Source organism: Equus caballus, chromosome 10 (assembly GCF_041296265.1).
Source record: "Equus caballus isolate H_3958 breed thoroughbred chromosome 10, TB-T2T, whole genome shotgun sequence".
In the NCBI taxonomy this organism is placed as follows: Eukaryota; Metazoa; Chordata; class Mammalia; order Perissodactyla; family Equidae; genus Equus; species Equus caballus.
The window spans coordinates 11,637,323-11,659,306 of NC_091693.1; the positions used below are offsets into that span (position 1 = coordinate 11,637,323).

The 21,984-nt window shown below is 44.9% G+C and overlaps 1 protein-coding gene across 1 annotated transcript; it reads right to left on the reverse strand.

The window, feature by feature from the left end:
• Positions 1-8,950: 8,950 nt before the first annotated feature.
• On the reverse strand, positions 8,951-21,625 carry CYP2B6 (cytochrome P450 family 2 subfamily B member 6). Its single transcript, NM_001317266.1, has 9 exons — positions 21,455-21,625; positions 17,984-18,146; positions 17,709-17,858; positions 15,996-16,156; positions 14,362-14,538; positions 13,700-13,841; positions 12,220-12,407; positions 11,910-12,051; positions 8,951-9,141 (listed from the first exon to the last, which is right to left on the reverse strand). Exons 1-9 carry the CDS (start codon positions 21,623-21,625, stop codon positions 8,951-8,953), a joined length of 1,485 nt encoding a protein of 494 aa, NP_001304195.1.
• Positions 21,626-21,984: the final 359 nt, after the last annotated feature.

The following is a 21,984-nucleotide window of genomic DNA, read 5'->3' on the forward strand; positions in this document are numbered from 1 at the left end:
AATTCATACATCTCAACATCAAAAAAACTAACAACCCAATTAAAAACTGGGTGAAATATCTGAACAGACATTTCTACAAAGAAGATATACAGATGGCCAACAGGCACATGAAAACATCTTCAACATCACTAACTATCAGGGAAATGCAAAGTACAATTACAATGAGATATCACCTTATGCCCATCAGAATGGTTATACTTAATAAGACGGGAAATAACAAGTGTTAGAGAGGATGTGGAGAAAATGGAACTCTCATGCACTGCTGGTAGGAGTACAAACTGGTGGAGCCACGATGGAAAACAGTATGGAGATTCCTCAAAAAATTCAGAATAGAACTATCATAGTATCCAGCTATTGTGTTTCTGTGTATTTATCCAAAGAACATGAAAACATGAATGCAAAAAGATACATGCACCCCTATGTTCATTGCAGCATTATTCACAATAGCTAAGACTTGGAAGCAACCTAGTTGCGCATCAAAGGATGAATGCATAAAGAACATATGGTATATATACACAAAGGGTTACTACTCAACCATAAAAAAGGACAACATCTGGCCATTTGCGACAACGTGGATGGACCTTGAGGGTATTATGCTAAGTGAAGTCAGTCAGAGAGAAAGTCAAATACCATATGATCTCACTCATAAATAGAAGACAAAAACAGCAACAAACAAACACATAGCAACAGAGATTGGATTGGTGGTTACTGGAGGGGAAGAGGAGAGGGGAAGGGTAAAAGGGGTTCTTAGGCAAATGTACGTGGTGATGGATGGTAATTATTCTTTGGCTGGTGAGCATGATCTTATTTATAGAGAAATCAAAATAGACTGATGTACACACAAAATGTATATGATATTATAAACAAATAGTACCCCAATAAATAAAAAAACTAAAAAAAAATAAATTTAACTTCATGCCAATGAAAGTTTCCATCCCAGGCCCTCACAGTCCTGTAGAGATGGGGACTTTCAGAGACTCTATCCTGACACAGGCAGAAATAGGGTAAACAGCATGGTAGTCATCAATTTAACCCTCACGTCATTGGCCAAAGCAAGTGTCTCCCAAGTCAACGTGGCAGAGATGTTTAAGCACCCAGGGATTTTTAAACAATATTTGTGAACAATAACGTACTTTACCACACTCAGTGGGGCAGCTCTCTGGGCCCCTCCCTTTCCCACTGAGGCTGCAGGTCCACACTATGGCCCAGCTCAGGGACATGTTTGCTGTCCACCCTCAGTTATGCCAGTGACATGAGCCTGTGCTGAAGTCAACAGTGGATCCTGAGGTCTCCCTCTAGATGGGACACTTTTATGATGGTGGATCCCGTTTTCCAGGAAGTTATGAGTGGGGCATGTGAGACCCAGAAACTTAAGTTCGAAGATGGGTGGGTGGTGCTTTCAAAATGTCTGTCAGGTGTGATGGGGCCACTGACCAAGGAGAACTGCCCCTGGTGGTGTTGTTGGAACAGATTGTGGGAGGATTACCCATTAGCTGCTGATTGTAGGTACGTCTGGGGTCCCGAGGGAGAGCCACATTGACCAGACAATTGGGGCACTCAGAAGCTTAGAGAAGTGGCTGTGCATCATCCATTCAGAAGTAGTTCAATATTTTAACAGCCAGTCCAGATACAGGTGCCCACCTATTGCATATGAATCCAAAATGGGGGCCACTGAGGTTTCAGCTCCCCTCTACCTCTCGCTCATGGCTTCTCATACCCAGGGAACACCAGCATTGATTTTTCCAGTCTTTTCACATTGTCTCATAAATTGGCTTAGTTGAGAATATACTTAACTAAAGACACAAACGAAATAGAAATTGTGAGACAGGCAAAGACACGGACCAAGAGAGACAGAGGGCATGAGAAGAGGTGGGACAGAGAGAAACACACACACACTTCTGTTGTTGGTATTGAGGACAAGAACAGGAGCAGAGACAGCTCACGTGTAAATCTATATAAATGAGCACGTAAATGTTATGGGAGAGAGGGTGTGGGGCAACCAAGTTCTTTCCTAGGGCTCCCCTCAATGATCCACTCCCCACCGCTTATGTTTTCAGGAAAACTTATCTGTCTGGGGGAGAGCTTGGCCTACTTAGGGCTCTTCCTCTTCTTGAACTCAATGCTGCAGAACTTCTCCTTGGGCTCTCCCAAGGCCCCAGAAGACATTGACCTCACACCAAGGATAAACGGGTTGGCAAAACCGCCCCCTGTGTTCCAGCTGTGCTTCCTGCCATGCCAGGGAGGGGTACAAGGGATGCAGATCCCCTCAGAGTTTTTGCATCCAGCCCCCGTCTCTGCCCATGGTGAATCTGTGGAGGTCTCATGACTCCTCGCTGCTCACTCACCCTTGTGGAAAGTACTGTCTCTAGTTTTTCCTTCGTCCGGATTGTTGTAGTCACCATTTATCCCAGATGGCCTGCACTGCTGATGGAGAGTAAAATCTCAGGGTTTCAGGGCCAAGAAATGCTCAATAACTTAGTGTTACCACCAGCCCTCGCAGAGTTAGGAAAACTGAAGCCCCAAAGAGGGAAAGATTTAGATCCAAGTTTACCCAAGACAGCAGCAGCAGGTGCCCTGCTCCTGTCCCTTGTCCCCATTTACACTCCCACCCTCACCCTCCTGTTAACTCCTTGAGTTGAAAGGGCCAGTTCAGCCCTCGACTTCTGTGCTGTGTGACTCAAAAACATCTCCCTTATCTCTCTGGTTTTATCCTCTAAAACTAGTGAGATCAAAATAAAGTTCTATTTCTGGGCAAAATGACTATCTGTGCTGCCTTGCTATTATTATATGTTTTTGGAGGTAAAATTCACAGAACATAAAATTAACCATTAACAATTTTAAACTGTCCAATTTAATTGCATTTAGTACAATCAGAGTGATGTGCAACCATCGTTTCTATCTATTCCCAAACATTTTCATCACTCCAAAAGGAAACTCTATACCCATTAAGAAGTCGGTTCCCATTCTTCTCTCCCTCCGGGCCGTCACCACAACTAATATGCTTCTGTCAATGTGAACTTATCTATTCTGGAAGTTTCATATGAATGGGATCATACAGTAAGTGACCTGTGTCTGGCTCTTTCATTAAGCGTGTTTTCAAGGTTCATGCACACGGTAGCACGCATCAGTACTTCATTCCATTTATGGCCAAATAATATTCCATTGTTTGGAAATGCCACATTTGTTTATCCCTGAAGCAGTTGATTGGCATGTGGGTCATTTCCACCACTGTCTCTTGTGAATAGTGCTGCTGTGAACATTTGTGCACAGGGTGGCCCTGCTTTTGTTTTACTCTTCACGGGGAAAATGGGAGGAAGGTGATCTTCAGTTTCTGCCTTCAGACATGGGCTCTGGAAGGGTAGGGCCAGACCTCTCCTCTCAGATGGTTTTGAAGATTAAATGAGACATTAGTGATAAGGTGGCTAGAACAGTGCTTGTCAGCAAGTAAGCATTATTTAAGTGACTGATCAGTAAACAAACCCTCATCTTTGAGTTGAAGCTGAGAGAAGTGAAGTCACTGGACTTAGATCACAGACTGACTAACACCCTAGCCTGATGACTGCCATGAGTGAGCTCTTAAATATGGATGACATTAGAGGATCAGGTGGGAAAGTTGGGTGCCATGGAGAGAGGTGGGCATCCCATCAGCCCTGTGCCTGGGTTTTCCTCCTGTCCCATCATAAGGGGCCCAGTCAAGGCCTGTCTGGAGTGAGGCTGTTTCATGGAGAAGGGTGAGAGGGATAGCTGCTCCCTATATTGGGGAGGATGGGTGTAGGCATGGGAATCACAACCAGCCAAAGTAAGCCCCTCCCCTCCCTTGTTCCATGTTTCTCTGCCTCAACCTCAGGCAGGCACAGTACAAGCTAGGGCCCAGTGCTGTGGAGGAAAGAGGCTGGGGGATGTGATGGGGCGAGGGGCTTACTACATCTCAGATTACAGGTCCTTAGACAGCCTAAGATACATCTTAACTGCTGAGGGAATGAGATGTGCTTGAGGTCACACGTGGAGCCAAAGAATATTCCTCTCTTTGTTCGGACCACAAACAGTAGGCTTCAGGCTCAACTGGAGGTAGTGGCCAGAAAGAGAGTTGTGAAAGTTGCTCTATAACTTCAGGAGGAAAACTGGGCACTGGTTCTTCTGCCAAGTGCTCTGGTTCATAGTTGTGCTGTGCGGAATTGAGGTTGTTCAGGAGATGGTGATGGAACAGTACAGCATTCTCCAACAGGAGTGAGATTAGGTTGCTGGAACCAGTCCCATGGGGAATCAACAAGTGGAGGGCAGAGGGAAATGTCCCCAGAGAAAGCCAGGTGGAAACTACTACCTTTTATGACCTTGCATTGGAAGTCATGCGGCAGCACTCCCACTGCATTTCTTGGTCAAAGCTGTTATAAATTATCCCCAGATTCAAGTGAGGGGGAAAAGAGGACATCTCAGTTGTGGCATGTCAGTGTCACATTGAAAGAAGAGCGCACAGGACAGAAGATATATATCCATATAGATATATAAGGTAGAAACTAATAAAAGAAACCTAAACTAAATTGGATTCAGGAAGGCCTGTAGGGGGAGCTCTCATATCCTATCACATATAGTCAATTGCACCAAACAGGAAGAGACAGATAAATGCTTGCATCTCTGACAGGAAGTCAAACTACTTTAAGACTGAAGAGAGATTTCTCTCCTCACTCAACAACCACTCAGCCAATGAGATACCCTCCAGATCAGCCAATGAGAAGCCATTACCCTCCTGAAGTGTTACTTTCCTCGAATGGACTTTTGGTTTAGAACAGCCCCTCCATATTCTCCCTTTTTCTCTATAAAAGCAGCTCCCCTCCTTTGTTTTCTGGATTTGCCTATGGTTTGCCAAAGCATGCACATTCCAAATTGAAATTATTTTGGCTATTCATAAGTAAACTCATTATGACATAAAATAACAGATGAGTTTTCCTTTTTAGTTGCCATATATGGTTTCAGAAAAGTGGATCCAAAGAGGCAATCTCCTAGAGACAGTGACCTCCAGTATGCAGTTAGGTACCCACATGAAACCACGTGTGCTCACCGCTTATGTGTTCTGCCACCTGCTTTTGGTTTGGAGAGTCTCCTCTCAGACACTGAACTCTGCTCTCCTTGTGTTTTAAGCTCTTGGACGTTATTCAGAAATGAGGCTTTGTCCTCTCAGGGGAGGGAATTTATCCTCCTGGTTCAAGACATCATCTTTGGTGAGTACTTAGTTGTTTTCTGAAGGCATCATAATTCCTTTGGGGGCTCAGACTTGCTGACAATCCAGGAGTTTTCCCTTTGTTTTCAGATTCCTTTTGGAATCAGGGCTAGGAGTCCAGCAACTTTTCTTTTCTTTTTAGATTCCTTGGGAGATAGGGCTAGGACTTTTGCAACTTTCTTGCGTTTTCAGGGGAAATTTCAGAAATGAGATCCTAGTCACCTGAATGTTGTGAGTGAAACTTTCCTTCAGAGACCTCAGGCTGGTTTATGTTTAAGAACTTTGGGATACCTACATGTGCATTTTCAAGTAAGTGGGCTGAACAGACCATAAGCAGCACAGAATTTCAATGGCCATTACGGGGAAATTTTTTTTTTTTTTTTTTTTTTTGGGTAAGGAGGATTGTTGCTGAGCTAACATCTGTGCCAATCTTCCTCCATTTCTTTTCTATGTGGGATGCAGCTGCAGCACAGCTTCGTGAGCATTGTGTGGGTTCATGCCCAGGATCCTAATCTGTGAGCCCTTGGCTGCTGACGTGGAGTGTGCAAACTTAACCACTATGCCACTGGGCCAGCCTTTTCATGAGGAACTATTGATCTTCCCAAACTAGCTTTTCTTAAAACCAAATTGGAAGACTGAGGCTCTAAAATTAAGCAAAACAAATGGTCTGTCTATTTTCATTGGTACCTGTAGGCTTCTGAATACACACTGTTGATGCAAATAATCAATAACCAATTTATAAGTTACAAAGATATTTAAACAGCTGGTGTGAGGACTAGCCCAGAAGTGCTCTCTTCCCCAGAGAAGAAATAACTCTGGGGAAGTGTGGTTTACAGCATGTTTATATACTGTTTCAGAACAAAGAAGATAGAGCAAGTATGACAGAAATATAATTTTTTCCCCAAAGTCACAAGGAGATGTTTTCCTGCAGTTTAGCACATACTCAGCAGGTCAATTTGACCTTAGTTCTCCGGGAAGAAAAGCTTACCTTCAAAGAAATACTGATATCAGGGTCAGATAAAGGGAGATACTCGTCCCTATCTTTAAAGACTGCATTCTTTGCTTTGGGAAAATGTTTAAAGCAGATGTACAATGCGTGTTTGGTGGATCGTAAGTCAGGCTGCTCTTGGATAAACAAGATTTAGGCTGAATCAGATTTAAACCAGAATGGCTTCCCCCTATATCTTGATATGTGAAAATTTCTTATTATTTGCATTACTTTCATTTTCCCCCTTGTGATAGATAATCTTTCCATAGACGGTACTGATGATGAAGTTATTGTCCCTTGGTGCCTGGGTGGTTGCTGCCTGCTCTGGGTCCATCATGTCCCTTGGAGCTGGTATTTTATTTTATTAATTTACCCAGTTATCCATATTGGGGAGAAAAGAGCTGAGCTTAGTGAACAGACATAGAGGTACATGCTGCTGGGGGAAGCATTCCATAGGTCAGAAATTTTGGATCGTTGCAGAAATATTGTACACACATTTCAACAAGATTTCGTAGTCATCATTTACAACAGAAGTAATGATAATAATGTGTTTAGCTCAGAAGAATAAGTCTTAAGTATAATCCTTATCAGAGAAGGAGGCTTATTCAAAATTAGAAGAATGACTGACCGTCTCAAGTTGTTGAGCAATCGTTACCCTAGCTCACGTATCAATGTTACAACACTGAGTAAAGAAAACTATAATTAGTTTGAATATTAAGATTAATACAAGAATTCCAAGAAGTAAGAAAAATAAATTGTAATCTGGATCGCAGAAGGGAACCAATACCTGCAAGGAGGGAACTAAATCAATCAAGACTGGGTGCGGGGTCTTATAGGGTATTAACCTGTGTTTTCACATGTTTTAACAGAGGTGACACATTGGAAGATCCCCCAGGTATAAAGACACAACATTCAGTTTGCATTATAGCACATGTACCACCTTGAGATACAGTTAGAATATCTAAGGTCATTCTATTTTGAAGGACACCATTTCTCATTAAGCACGTCTCAGTATTCAATAAAGCCATTCCTGTTTGAGTATCCTTAAGAGCCTGCTGAGTAAATTTCATCAGGGCTTCTACATGTGGTATGAACTCTGCTAATCCTGTGAAGAGAACAAATGTAACTGTCAGGTGGTAAAACCAATGGAATACTGAACGAGTCCATGTGGCCTTAAGGAGAGGAAGATTGGTAACAGTTGTTAATTTAGGGTGAGTCCTTTGTGACACTAAGGGAGCCGTAGGGTTCAGCGTCCTAGCCATCCAAAGCCAAGGCCAAAGATTTGTTCCAGAAGATCATTGAGTTCCAATGGGTGCCACCCAATAAGTGTCTGGCCTTCAAGACCAGCCTGTTCCAAACCAATCACTTCTCTTGAAGAATGACAGTACTTTGACATGGCTCCAGGGATATTAATCCCACGTTTCTGGTACAGTTAGGTAAATTTTGTTTGGAATAGTTTCTCTCTTCCAGAATAAAGGTGCTGATGTACTTGAAGACCCATAACTAGGCAAGGCTTCAGGGTCATAATTAGTGATATCAGATGAACTGTGAACATTGGAAGTCTACCTCTCTATCATAGTAAATTATTTTAGAGCTTTGCAATCTGTAATTTGATAGGGAGAAGCCCAACAAGGTAACCCAGATGTACTAGAAAGGGGAAGTTGGCCGTATATCCAAATTGGACTGATTAATATGTGAAGCAAAGGAATGAGCCCATTGTAAGAAGACATTGCCATCAGAGGCCCATTCAGATGGATTGAATAAACAAACATGGTATCAGAAAAACCTTAAATGACATTCTGGTAATCAACTAACAGGTTTTGCACTTCAAACATGCTGAGTGAAAGAGGCCAGACACAAAAGATTGTGTGACCCCATTTATATGAAATATCCAGAATAGGCAAATCCACAGAGATAGAAAGCAGACTGGTGTTTGCCAGGCACTGAGGGGAAGGGGGGATGAGGAGTGACTGCTAATTGGAATGGGATTTTATCCTGGGTGATGAAAATGTTTGGAACTAGATAGTGGTGGTGCCTGCACAACATTGTGAATGAACCAAGTGCCACTGAATTATACACTTTAAAATGGTTAATTTTATGCTATGTCAATTTCATCTTAATTTAAAAACATATATTTAGGGAGAAGGAGCTGCGGTGAAGAGTTTGAATTCTAGAGCCAGGCAGATAGAATGCGAATTGCGCTCCTCCAGTCACTAGCCATGTGACCTCAGAAAGACCTCAGACAACTGATGCCACTGTCCACCCTCTGTTGACTCATCTGTAAAATGGGCATGGTCATTGTACCCACCAAAGGGGCTAATGGGAAGAGGATTTTAGTGTGGGCAGGTAGGCACGGGTCGTGGAGCACAAGGAGTTGATTAGTGGAGGATTAGCTGTTCTGAGGAAGGGAGAAGTCACTGAGAGTGACCTGTGGCCGAGGAGGTGGACTGCGGAGATCCTGAGCCAAGTTTCCCCTTTTAGCTCCCATTTCTATATATACACTGCTTCTGGCATTCTATTAACAGAGGAAATGAAAACACCTCCTTAAGTCTTTAGAAGATGTGTGGCACGATGGGAAGAGGTAAGACTAAAGAAAAGAGTTTCCCGTTGAGGTGGCAAATAAGAAGGGGGAGGGATGCAGACTTGCAGTGGTTCTCTCCGAGGGAGGGAGACACGAAGAAAGTCATGGACCATTCTCTGCAGAGGTGAGGATACTTCATGACCCTGGAATCCTTCAATCCCCTTCCTTAGCCCCTTCGACGGGGCAGGAAGCTGATCTGGTATATTGGGGGTAATTTGCCCACACCACTTTCCCGAGGTGTGAGGTCAATGTCTTCAGGGGCCACAGGGCTGGCCACGGAGAAGTTCTGAAGGATGGTGGTGAAGAAGAGGAATAATTCGCTGCGAGCGATGCCTTCTCCAAGACAAGTGCGTTTCCCTGTGGGCACAGAGGATCACGAATGTGGGCATGGGTCAGCTGCAAATTCTTTTCCCTGTCACATCCCAAAGCCCAGAAAACTGTGTCCATTGCTACAGATTAGTATGAGATTAGCCTTTAATCTGCAGTTCAGAATGGATTTTTAGGGAGTTCCCAAACCCTGTGAAGCCAGATGCACATCTTTGGTGGATGTGCCTTGCACATTTTTCCAGAAGAGAGTTTGTAGCTTCTGTTAGCTTTCCAAAGGGTTCAGTGGCCTTACAGAGCATAGGAACCCACTTTCTGGTTGGATATGTGTGTGTGTGTGCTTGTGTGTGTGTGTCTGTGTGCCACACATAGCTGTGTGCATATTTCTGACATAACATTTTTAATGTCCTTCATTTCTAATATGGGGGAGAATGGTACCTATCTCATGGGGCTACTATGAGGTTAAAGAAGTTAATATTTGTACGAGTTCTTAGAATTCTGTTCTGGCCCCTATTTGGGATCCTATGAATGTAGTTAGTGATTTGTGTTTCTTTCTTGGTGTGTGTAGTGGGGAGTGTGTGTGTCTCTGGCACAGCATGAGTTGATCTATCTCTGGGATGTCTTCTTGTCTCAGCCTGAGAGCCATGCCCTTCAAGAGTTCTGAAAAATCCCCAGAGTGCACATAAAATGGTGAATGAGACTGATGCACTTGAGAGTGGACTCAATGGCTCCCATCAGACTCTCAGAGGTGTATGGACCACCCTCCCAATAGGTTATAAACCATGGGCTTTTAGAGAAATGAGGACAAAGGTCCCCAAAAACTCAGACAGAGGCACTGAGAGCCTCCTTCTTGATCTCTGTGGGTCATCATCTGCAGGCTGACAACCTTGGAAGGTCATGTCAATGATGGGTTTCTAGCCGTTTGCTAGACCTTTCAGATTGATAGATGTTGTGCCTGTGTGGAGCTATCTGAGGAAGCTCCACATATTTCTGGCATACCCAGATGTTAGGAGACATGAGCTTAGAGATACTTGGGCCAGGGCTGTGAGCTGGTTCTTCTCCCGTAACGGGTTCTGCAACCCAGCTCTTTCCAGAACAGCATGATGCCTGTTATCTCCCTCCCACCCCATCCTCCCCATCCCTGGGGCGGTCCATTTGGACACACATTAGTATCCCTTTGTCTCTAATAGCTTTTTGGCTGAGCTCGTCTCTTTTTCTGGCTGTGGCAGTCTGCCTCCTTCTTTTTCTCTCTGTAAACCTCCTGTCAGTTGCTGTTTGTCTGTCTCACTTCTCTTGGTCTCCTCTTTTTCTGCTCTCTTCTGCTTGTTTTCCTCTCTGTCTCTGTCTATTTGGATCTGATTCTGTTTGCAACTCTCTCTGTCTCACTTGCCATCTCCCTCTACAGATCCCTTTCCTCTCCTAACTATTTCTTCTTCTTTGCTTATGTCACTCTTTTTTCTCTCTTCTGTTTTTCTCCCTCTCATTTCCCCTTTCCTTCCTCCTATCTCATCATCCTCCCTCCTTCTTCTCCTTCTCTCTTTCTCCTCTCCTCCCTTTCTTGTCTCATGTTCACTCATTGTCTTTATCCACCACTGTTCCCCATCTCTATATCCCTCTGTAATTCGTTCTGTTCTCACTCACTCTATCCTTCTCTGTCTGTCTCTGTCCTTATGTCTCCACCTCTCTGTCTCTCTCTAAACATAGGGCAGGACTATTAAACGGAGGAATTGACCCTCATCCCAGCACATAGCCCCCATCTCTCACTACAGATGAAATTAAGGGGGAGGCCATTGCACTGGACAGATCCAGGGCCCTGGGTCACTGAAATCACTGATGGAAGTCAAGACTAGGGGCCATTTTCTGGGGTCTTCCTTTCTACTAAATGAAGAGGACTCTGAGACTAGAGGTTTTCTCTGGATGGGGCTAAAGTGTGGAGAAAAGGGATGAAGACACTTTAGAGCATTTCTTGATCCACCCTGGCTCCTCATTGCCAGCAGGATAAATCCAAACTCCCCGAAACACTCAAGTCCTTCCAGCTGAGCTCTTCATCCTTATCCCCTTCTTGAATCTACACCCCAGGCTACTCCGGTTCTTCTAGTTTCTCAATGCAGCATGCTGCCTCCATCTTCAGGCTCTGCCCTTGCTGTTTCCTCTACATGTAACACTCTCCAGTGGGCAGGTGATGCTCACTCATGAAGTCTTCGCTTAGAAGCCAGTGCTTCAGGTAAACTTTTCCTCACCAACCTACCGAGAGTCGTCAGGACTCCCTATTTTCTGCTCCCAAAGATCCTTTAGAGCACTTATCACAATTACGATTAATTATAAGAATAGTAATTGCGCCTATGAGCTCTTACTTTTTGTCAAGCCATTATAATCACATTCCAAGCATCAATTCATTGAGTTAGTTATTATTTTGTGACCATATGATGAATGCCCATCTCCACTGCTGGACCATAAGTTTCTAGAGGCTGGCACTGTGTGTCTACGTGACTTGTCCAGTGTATTATCTTTGGCCCCCAACAGAGCACTAAGCTCAGAGTAATTCCCAACCGATGTTTTATTCCTGAAGATGTGGAGATGTTATCATACCTGCCCAGGGTTCAGCTTGCCAAGATGTGCCTTTGGGACATGATATCACTTCTCAAGCCCCCTCGAGTAGTGAAGATGGAGTGGATTAATGTAGGTAAAGAAACTGGTATATACTCACTGCTCAATAAATAAAGGCTTTTCCTTGATAGTCTCAAAGAGGGGATGGCACCTGTTCTCTGGTGTCTGGGAAAGGAAGTGTGGCTCCAGCTTACCTGTGGAGAAGGGGATAAAAGCTTCATTCTTCTTCAGTGCCCCACTGGCATCCAGAAAGTGGTCAGGGTTGAAGGCGTCTGGTTTCTCAAAGTAACGTGGGTCATGGAGAGCAGAGCTCAGGATGGGATATACTTCAGTGCCCTGAGGGAGGGTCACAAGGTCAAAGATACTGCTGTTCCCTTCCCCACTCCACCCCTAAAGACAAAACAGGAGGGCTCGAGTGATAAAACCAACGGGAGGTCAAGTTTGCAGATCAAGAGAACCCAGGATGCCCACCCAGAACAGATGTGGGGGACACACTGGCCTCACCTTGGGGATGATGTACCCTCGGAAGTGAGTGTCGTTGGTGACAACGTGGGGCACCCCAAGGGGGAGGAGGTCTGAGAATCTCTGAATTTCATGGATGACTGCATCAGTGTATGGCATTTTGGTGCGGTCATCAAGGGCTGGAGGGCGTTGTGAGCCAATCACCAGATCAATCTCCTTGTGGACTCTCTCTGCACAGAAGAGTGGGACCAGTGAACTTCTTTTCAAAGAGGCATTTCAGCAGGGTCACTGCTCTATGGGCCAATGAACCAGGATATACCTCTAGTAAAGGGTTAGATATTAGATTTTTGACACTCATTGGAGTAACCAGCTTTTAATGGGAGAGGGGAGGAAGCAACAAGAATTCACACCTGTTAAAATCTAAGAAATGCTATGTATTCTCTCCCCACATGCTAAGGTAAACACAGACACACACATACCCATGTGGGCCATCTTTTGCACAGAATTTCAGATTGACAGCTCTAGGCTATGGACCTAAAAACATTCTCCAAGACGAGCAGAAAAAGGAACAAATATTTATTGTGTATGTATGATAGATGAGGCGCTGTGCTAGGTCCTCAGGAATATAACAGCAAAATAGATAAATAGGTTAACCCATGAACAAGTGGATAAATAAATGAATACAGCAATCAATCAATTAGCGAGTGAATCAATTCATCAATGGAAAGATTGAGGAATAGAAGAACATTAACGAATGTAGTATGTATTTACTTATCAATCAACAGATGAATTAGAGAATCCTTAATTAATAAATATTCCATAGACAGATAAATCACATGAATGGGTCCATGGCCCGATTTATGGAGGAACAAGTGAATGAATAAATTAGAGAGGTAATGAGTAAATAAAGGAATACATGGATGATGGATTGAATGATAGATGGGTAAGTCAAGGATGAACAAGTGAGTGAATTATTCAGTGGATAAATGAAGGAATAGATGGATGAAGGATGAATTGACCGACTGACTGATGGAAGGATTAGGGAATGAGACCTAGCTCATAGAAGGAGAGATGGATACATGAATGCATCAATGAGCCAATGAATCAAGGAAAAATAGTCCACTCAATTAATCACTGTTCCAGAAGATCACCAGAGGAATCAATTAATCCAAATAAAGAATGGAAGTGTATGCTTTTGGATAAATCACAGATGAAAGAATCTGAGGATACAGGTTAATGAGTAAAAGTTCAGACAGATAAATAGATGGATACATGTTGGATGGATGGATGGATGGATGAGTTGACCTTTAAGTGATCAGAGAAATCAGTGGGAGAACAGATTGACAGATTCTTCATTCATCCATACACCAATAGGGCTGGCCTAGTTGGGGCCTCCTTCAAAACCTTCAGTGCTCCAGGTATAAGAGAGGAAAGTGTCCTGTCTCATTCGGGAAGGACCCCTAGCCTCACTTCTGCAGTTCCAAAAGAGGTCCCATTTATTGGCTGTTCCCAGCCCACCCACCTGTGATGTGGGGGTATTTGAGCATGAGCAGGAATCCATAGCGGAGAGTCGTGCTAGTGGTCTCAGTGCCAGCGAAGAAGAGTGAGAGCACAGTGATGATGAGGTTTTGCTGGTGGAACTCGGTGTTGGGGTCAGACTTCTCCTGGGTCCAGAGGGGTAGGGCTCATGTCAGGGAGGCTGGAACCTCGTGGCACAGTGTCTCTCGAGGTACCTTCCACCTGTTTCTGGATCTCTCACACACCTGGCTCATTTTACTTTTCTCTATCCTCTGCATGCCAAACCATATATCTCTATTTCTGTCTCTCTCCATCTCTCTCCACTCTGTCTGGCTCTGTATCAATCTCCCTCTCCATCTCTTTGCTGTGTTTGTCTCTCTTCCTTTCCCAGATTCTTTATGCCTCTGTGGTTCTTTTCACATGTTGCTGTATTTTTGCCTCTTGTTCTGTATTTCCAGTATCTCTCTTTCTCTCTTCTCCCTACTTTCTCTTTCCTTTACTCTCCCACTCCGTTCCTGCTGACAACTCCCTTCCCTATTCCTAATCTCCCTCTTCTTCCTCTGGTCTTTCTTCCCCCTCTTCCCCACTCTTTACCCCTTTCCCCTCCTTTCTTCTCACCCCCAAAATTTCCTCCCTCCCCTCCAACACCCCTCTCCCAAACCGCACTTTGTCCATGCGGAGCAGGTAGGTATCAATAAGGTCTCGGGGATTGCTGGGGTCCAAGGTTTTGCGGTGCTCCTCCACACTGCGGCCAATGAAGGTGTTGATTTCCATCAGGTTTCTGTAGACCTGCCTGTGTGTGCCAGGAAAGTGCTTCAGGAAGTCAGAGAAGAGCTGGAACACCTGAGGAGAGAAGGGGCTGTGAGGTCCTCCCAGGGCTGAGAGAGCTGGTCACTGGGAAGGGCAGACCTGCTGGGCCCTAGTACCTCAGAGGGGGAATCTCTGTCTCTCTGTCTCTGTCTCTGTCTCATTCTCTCTTCCTCTCTCTTTCTGTCTCTGAGTCCCTTGCTCACTGATTCTATGTCTCCTTTGATCTGTTATTCTCACATTTTTCTCTTTCTACCTCTTCCTCTCTCATCCTCATGTCTTTTGGTTGGTCTCTGCCCCAACTCTCCACCTCTCCTTTCCATCTCTTCGTATCTCTCTGTGTCTCTCCTTATCATCTCTCTGGGCTTCTCTTGCCTACCTCAGCACTGTATCTGTTTTGCCCAAATGTCTATCTGACTCTTTCTACCTTGTGCATCTCCCTTGCTATGTCAGGCATTGATAACACAATGTTTACACAAGATGAACCTGCTGATGACTTAGACTATTTATTTATCTTGGAGAATATTTGTGTTTTTTGGTCTCAAGATAAATGTAATACTTAACTTGTTGCAAGTAATTTCAAAAAATGCAGAAATGTGTGAATGTAAAATTGCTTCTTAATCCCTCCCTCAATAGATAACCACTGTTAACTTTCTGGTGGATCTCCCTCTAGACTTTTCTATCTCCACATTTCTCTAAGGGAGTAGAATATTGAAACCACCTGTTGGGCTTGTCACAAATACCCACCCTGGGCCCCATTCCAGATTCATAACAGTCCTAACTGTGAATCTGACATACATCTAATGAAGAATGATAGCCAGGCATACTGTTCTGCTGTTTCATGTTTTTAACTTAATATAGAATAGGGGTATTTCCAGATTAGTGAAGAAAAGAGACTTTATTATATTGTTTTAAAAGAGGAGCATATATCTTTATAATCTGGGGGAATTTTTAATAAACAGAAAGAAGGAGGAGAAATGGGGAAAATGAAGAAATGCAGTTTCTTATTTTCATGTATTGTTGAGTTTCTTTAAGTGAGGGGCTTTGACAAATACAGAGGCAAAGATTACAGGAAGCAGAGACAGAAGAGTAGAGAGCCTGAATGTCTGATTTGCTCTCTCTCTCTCTCTGTCTCACACACACACACAAACACATACACTCACACTCTCTTTCTATTGTCTCTTCTCAGGATCTCTTAATCTCCACCCTTATTTGCCTTGTTTTCTCTCTGTCTTCTCTCTTCTCTCTTCCAGGATCTGATTCCTTAGTCTCTGTGCTATTTTGACCACACCCAACACTCTCCTTTCTCTTAGTCTCTCAGTCCTCTTGTTACCATCTCTCCCTCCTTCCTGGTCTCAGTGTCTCTGTCTCTCCCTATTGTCTCTGCTCTTCTTCCAGCCTTAAGCTGCATTTCTGGTCCCCAAAGCAGATCACCCCTTAGCCCAGCCTTGCATGCTCCCTTTGTCCCCATTGTCCTTCACTCTCTCCCAGACCTGACTGGAGAACGAGCTGATGAGCGCAAAGGACCGGTAAAACAAGTCCAGGAGCCGCAGGAACTCAGGATCTCTGAAGGAGAAGCGTTTTCCAAAGACAATGGAGCAGATGATGTTGGCGGTGATGGCATGGAAGAAGAAGGTGGGATCCTGGAGAGCTCCTAGTGGGAGGAAGTGTAGGTCATAAGATGGAGACTCAAAGGCCTAGAGGGCATTTGACTGCTGCCCCAGTTCTGTGTGTCTGTCCTTCATTGCTTACTAATGGTGAAGAAAATGGGATCAGAAAGAGCTAACACTCACTAGCCCGTATTATGCCAGCCCCTATTGTAAACGCTTAACATATTGCTTTATTTAATTCTTGCCACAACCATGTGAGGAACGTGCAATTCTCTTATTATCCCCATTACATAGACATGTAACATAGAGGTATGTCATTTGATCAAGGTTACCCAGTCACTCATCACGGTGGCCAGTACTCAGATCCAGGCCGCCCAGCTACAGGGCTGTGTAGTTGGTCCCCATTCAGGCTCCAGCTCTGACTCTGGCAGCAGGTATAAGAGTTCAGTCCCAGGGGCAGGGGTGGTGCAGAGCAAGTGTTCAATCAATCACAGGTACAAATTAAAAAGCTCTGCTCTCCATGTCCCCTATCTGTCATTCCTCCTTCATCTCTTCCCTCTGCCTCTTGGGCTCTGGTCTTCTGGAATCGTTCTGCACTGGTTAGTTGATGTCTGTCAACCCTTGGCTTGGCCCTGTTAGATGGAGGGTGGGCTGCAAGCCCAGGGACATCATGTAGGTGCAGACTCTCCCTCTGGGTCTCACCCATCCATCTTCTCTTATTCCCCTGCAGACCCTTTCCTGACCCCGTCTGTCTGCCTCTCTAACTTTCTCTGCCTCAGTTTCTCTCTGCCTTCTTTTCTTTCTGCCTCTCCGAGCCTCTTCCACTCTCTCTCTTGTCTCTGCATGTCTCTCTTGGTCTTGGTGCCTCCATCTCTGCCTCTGTCTCCTTGTGTGTCTCTCTGTGTCACTCTGTTTCTTTCTGTCTTCCTTCTCTGCCTTCTGTCCCTATTCTGCTATTGCTCCCAGTGACTCTGCCTCTGCCTCTCCCTACCAAACTGTTCATTTATGTCTTGCACATTGTTAAGAAAGGACCCTGTCGCCTGTGTGTCTCATAAACACTTGTTCATGGGAAGTCCAATAACAACCGGAAGTGATTCTTTCATGCCCATCCAGCTGCCTGAGAGCAGCATACGCCCCTGGCTCTTTGCTCACCACCAGCTCATCAGCAGTTCAACTTCAGAAAGGAAAACTCAGTTTGTCATTTTCAAAATGTCTATAATTTCCCTTTTCTCTCTCTGCTTTTTTTAGGTAAACCATACTTTTGCCTTTGATAGATACTGTTAATCCATGCGTTGGTTTCCCTGAACACATGTAAATAGCGTGCTAATATCTTAGTCTGTGTCTTTCGATTATTCTTGACACTACAAACCCCGCATCTCTTCTGGCTCCCCATGTCCCTCTCCTGCTCGTCTCTGTCCCTCTCCATGCTCCTTTCTCTGTCCCTGTCCCTCAGTCTTATGGTCTCTCAGGCTTTGTCTTCCTCTATCTCTGCCTCGCCCTCTCTTTCTATGTCTACCCCTCAGTCTTTCTGTTGCTCTCACTCCACACCTCTCCTGATTGCATGTCCTTCTTTCCTGTCCATCCCCTGAAGCTCACCCTTGGTATTCCGCAGCTCCTCCATCAGAAACTGAGCCTCCTCCTGAATCCGCTCCTCCACACTCCGCTTTCCCATCCCGAAGTTCCTCATGGTGGCCAGGGAGAATCGTCGAAGGGTCTTCCAACGTTCTCCATTGGCAAAGACCACACCTGGGGGTGAAGAATTTGGAGGGAGACTCTGTATCCCTCTCCACACCTTACTTTCTCTTCCCTGACTCACCTCCCCAATCCCCATCCTCCATTCTGCCCCCACTCAGTGCTTCTGAGGTCCTTACCATATCCCTGGAAGACTTGGTCAACGACAGCGATTTTCCCCCGGCCAGAGAATGCTTCAGCTTGGTCCACCAGGGCCTCCCGGATGGCTTCTGTCCCACACAGCATGACTGTAGGCCTTGGCCCCAGGTACACCGTGAAGACACCCCCATATTTCTCTTGAAGCTGCCAAGCATACCCAGCCCCAGGGTTGCCGTTAGTCAGTGTGTACCTCTTTGGCCAACCATGTTGTCAAACCATTAAAACACTTACATTTGATTGATAAGTAGCTGCTGCCCCAAGACCCTCCACCCCAGGACCCAGCAACTAAAAGATTAACCCATCACCCACACACGGTCCATGTGATTGGTGCCCTAAGCAGTAGAGATGGTCAAATATTTCTAATATGACCCTTGCACATACCCTTGAGTCTAGACACATCTCCCTGGCATTGCAACTAAAGAATCATCCTTCTTGTGACTCAACTTCAACCTGCTCTCTGCCTCCTGACAATTTCCCTAGAGAACTAATCTGAATTCCCTGCTTGGTAGACATGAAGAGAAACTGATGGCTCTCTGGGGGTGATCACGATATTTGAAAAGCCATCTACCAGTACAGCCCCTTGGGAAACTCCTTGGCTGTACTTACTGAGGCTGAACACATGTATGCTCAGTGACTCAGCAACTACACTCTCAACAAAATGCCCAACAAAAATATGTATGTGGATTCACCAAAAATTGAAGAAGGACATTCACAGAAGCCTTACAAATGAAATGCTGGCACCACTGATACAGAATAAAGTGTAATGATGTATTTATGCCATGGAATACTATGCAGCAAATGAAAAGGAAGAAACCACTGCTACACCTAACAACGTGAATGAAACTCACAGATATAATGTTGAGCGAAAGCAACTAGACATAAAAGAGCCCATAAGTCATGATTCTATTTAGATCCAGTTCAGTAAAATAACATGAACCTATGGTGTCAGGATGGTAAGAGGGTAGTGCCTGGAAGGTGACATGAAGGTGGTTTCTGGGGACAGGCTGTATTGTTGCTTATCTTCTCAACAATTACATGAGGATGTTGATTTGGGAAAATTCACTGACTGCACACTTATGATTTGCATTTTTTAGGGTGATGTTCAACTTCAATAAAAAGTTGACTTGAAATCATAAAAAGATTAAGTTTACTTAAAACTTACATTGGTCTCTGCAAAACCTCCTCATGAGTCTCCCTACTTCCATTCCTGTCCCCTGTACAATCATTTCACTACCAACCAACCCCATCCTCCCCCACCCCAAAGCCAGAGTAATCCCGTTAAAATGTAACTTAATTAATATCCCTAACCTGCTCCAAACCCTCCAGAGCTCCCACTGCACTGAGAAGAAGACCTGAAGTCTCCATTGTGGACCACATGGCCCTACATAACACTGCCCCGTCACCCCTCTGACTTCTCCTCCCACTCAACCCTTCCATCACTCACATCCAGCCTCTGTGTTGTCCCCCAAACATGCTGAACTTGCCCCTGTTTCAGAGTTCTTGCATTGACACCTGTCTCTCTCTTGTGCCTTCCACCTGCACCTTTCAGATTCTCTGCTCAGAAACAAAGCGAGACGGAGCCTTTCCCTCACCACTCAATCTAAAGTAGCTCCCACCACTTTCTAAAACGTCACTCTGCTTTATTTTAATCATAACCCTTGTCTACTTAATATTTCCTTATTTGTTTATTTTGTATGCCCTGTCCAATGACACATCAAGCATGCCTAAAATATTCCCCAGCAAACAAAATGTTCCAGTAAATTTTGACTGCACAAGTGATTAAATGAGTAGATCAAAGTAGCTGTCATTTAAATTACTATACACCAAGGTCTATGCAATATTTCTTTTATTCTTGTGGTCACCATCACATTTTACAGAAGAGGAAGCCAAGAGTAGGAGTTGAGTAATAGTCAGGGGTTGAATCTGGAACACGAACCCATGTTTGTCTGACTCCAGAAGGACTTGGGAGCATATGGGGGAATGGAGGTGGAGCAGTGCCATCTCCCAAACCTGTCTCATAATGACACCCACTAGCCCATGCCCTCTTCCCTCCTCCTCTCTCTCCATCTCTCTCTTCCTCTCTTTCTCTCTCTCTGCCTTCCCTCTCTCTGTCTTTCTCTCTCTCTCTCCACAAAGATTCAATAATAATGGAAGATCAGGGACAGCTTGAGGATCCTCGAAGGGTCTATGGAAGAGCTTTAGGGGGTCTGCAACTCTCAAAATTTTATGCTAAATGTGTATGGATCATTGTAGGGGAGGGAGCCCACAGCTTTAATCAAATTCCCAAAGGATTTAGTGATCCCGAAATTGTTAGGCAGCTTCAGTCCATGACAGCATTGGAGAAGAAGAGAATTCCATCCTGGACCCAGGTGCCCCTCAGAGAAGTCCCAGCAGGGCGACTGTGGACAAGTGCCCTCCCCAGGGTGAGCTTCACTGTCTATACCTCTAAGATGGAGATAGCTTCTCTCCCAGCCCTCTTCTTGTAACCAAGACCTGATGAAGTCCCATGACAATACAGATAAATGCTGGCCACACAATGCTGAAAGAAAAAACTAACTCCAGGAATTTACACAAAAGCATGTGAAATAATATGTGAAATATATATTCATATATATATATGTGAAATAATATGTGAAAGTGAAATGATATGTGACTCTTGTGATGGATTGAAGTCAATGAAAGTGAAATATTATGCACTTGGAGCCTCCACATCTGTGATAAAATGTTGTCTATTAAAAGCAAAGCGATGACAAGCCCACGATTCAGGAGTGTGTTTGCCATAGTGAGGGAAAGTGGACAGAGAAGCACAGGGCAGGTGGAAGTGACTGCCAGTGTTCTACTTCTCTGTTGGATAGGGTGTTCATGGCTATAGATTACATTATTAATAACTAAATAGATCATGAAACATGAAATCATGCCTGGAAAGCAGGGATACAGAGCCTAGTAAATGCTCCACAGTGTCAGCTACTATTACCTTGCATTAATATTCATTATTCTAATCACTCTGTAAATGGTCTTCTGTCCTGTTCTCCCTCCTGCCTCCTCCTCGTCCTGACATTGCCATGAGCCAGTCTTTGCTGTCCTTTGTTTGCAGAGGAGAAACCTACTTAATTGTTGTCACTGCCACTTTTTCTGTCTCTTCAAGTGGTGCGCAGTCACCCAGGAACACGACAGAGGGTGGCAGAAGAGGGTGAAATTCCACAGGTGTGTTTCACACACAGATGTTTCTTCATGCCTAATTGCCTGCTCCAGGGACAGTGCCCATGCACTTCCAGTAGAGCAAGGACATCTCAGACTGATCAGATCCACCATGCACAGCTCCATGCCCCTTACTCACCAACCTTTACGCATCCCAGCCCTGAGCCTGGAAGGATGCCTCACTCCTTCTGGGGAATGATCTCCCCATACAGAGGCAGAGAGCCCCTCTCAGACCCCATCCATCTGTGTCTCACCTTTAGGAAGGATTTGAGTAGGCCTCTTCTGTCCATCTGCAGAAGGTTCCCCAAGAAGGGCAGAGGACGGGGTCCTGGTGGGAGGTGGCCATAGGCTTTTGGGTGGCCCCTGACCAGGAGAAGCAAGAGTCCCATGAGGAGAACAAGGAGGAGGAGCATGCTGAGCTCCATGGTCCCAGTCTGACTGCCTTCCAACCCACTGCAGCCTCGAGCTGGGCTTTTTATACTGAGCCTGCCTCCCCACCCAGTTACATAAGTTCCTCCATTCCCCACCTCCTCTCTCTTCATTGTCTGGGAGTGTCAACATTAGGGAGAGGAGCTAAGGGACCCATAATTCCTGTTCTGGCACTCTGGTGAACTGATCACTCCCTACCTATGCACTCTGTCCCTAGATGTTGGCAGATGTGACATGGTAGAGATGCCAAGGTCCACGTGAGTGTTTGTGTGTTTATATTTCTGGGTATGGCTGAGCATGCACTGTCTACTTTTTTGGCCATGTTTGTGCATTTAGGCTTGCATGCATTTGTCTG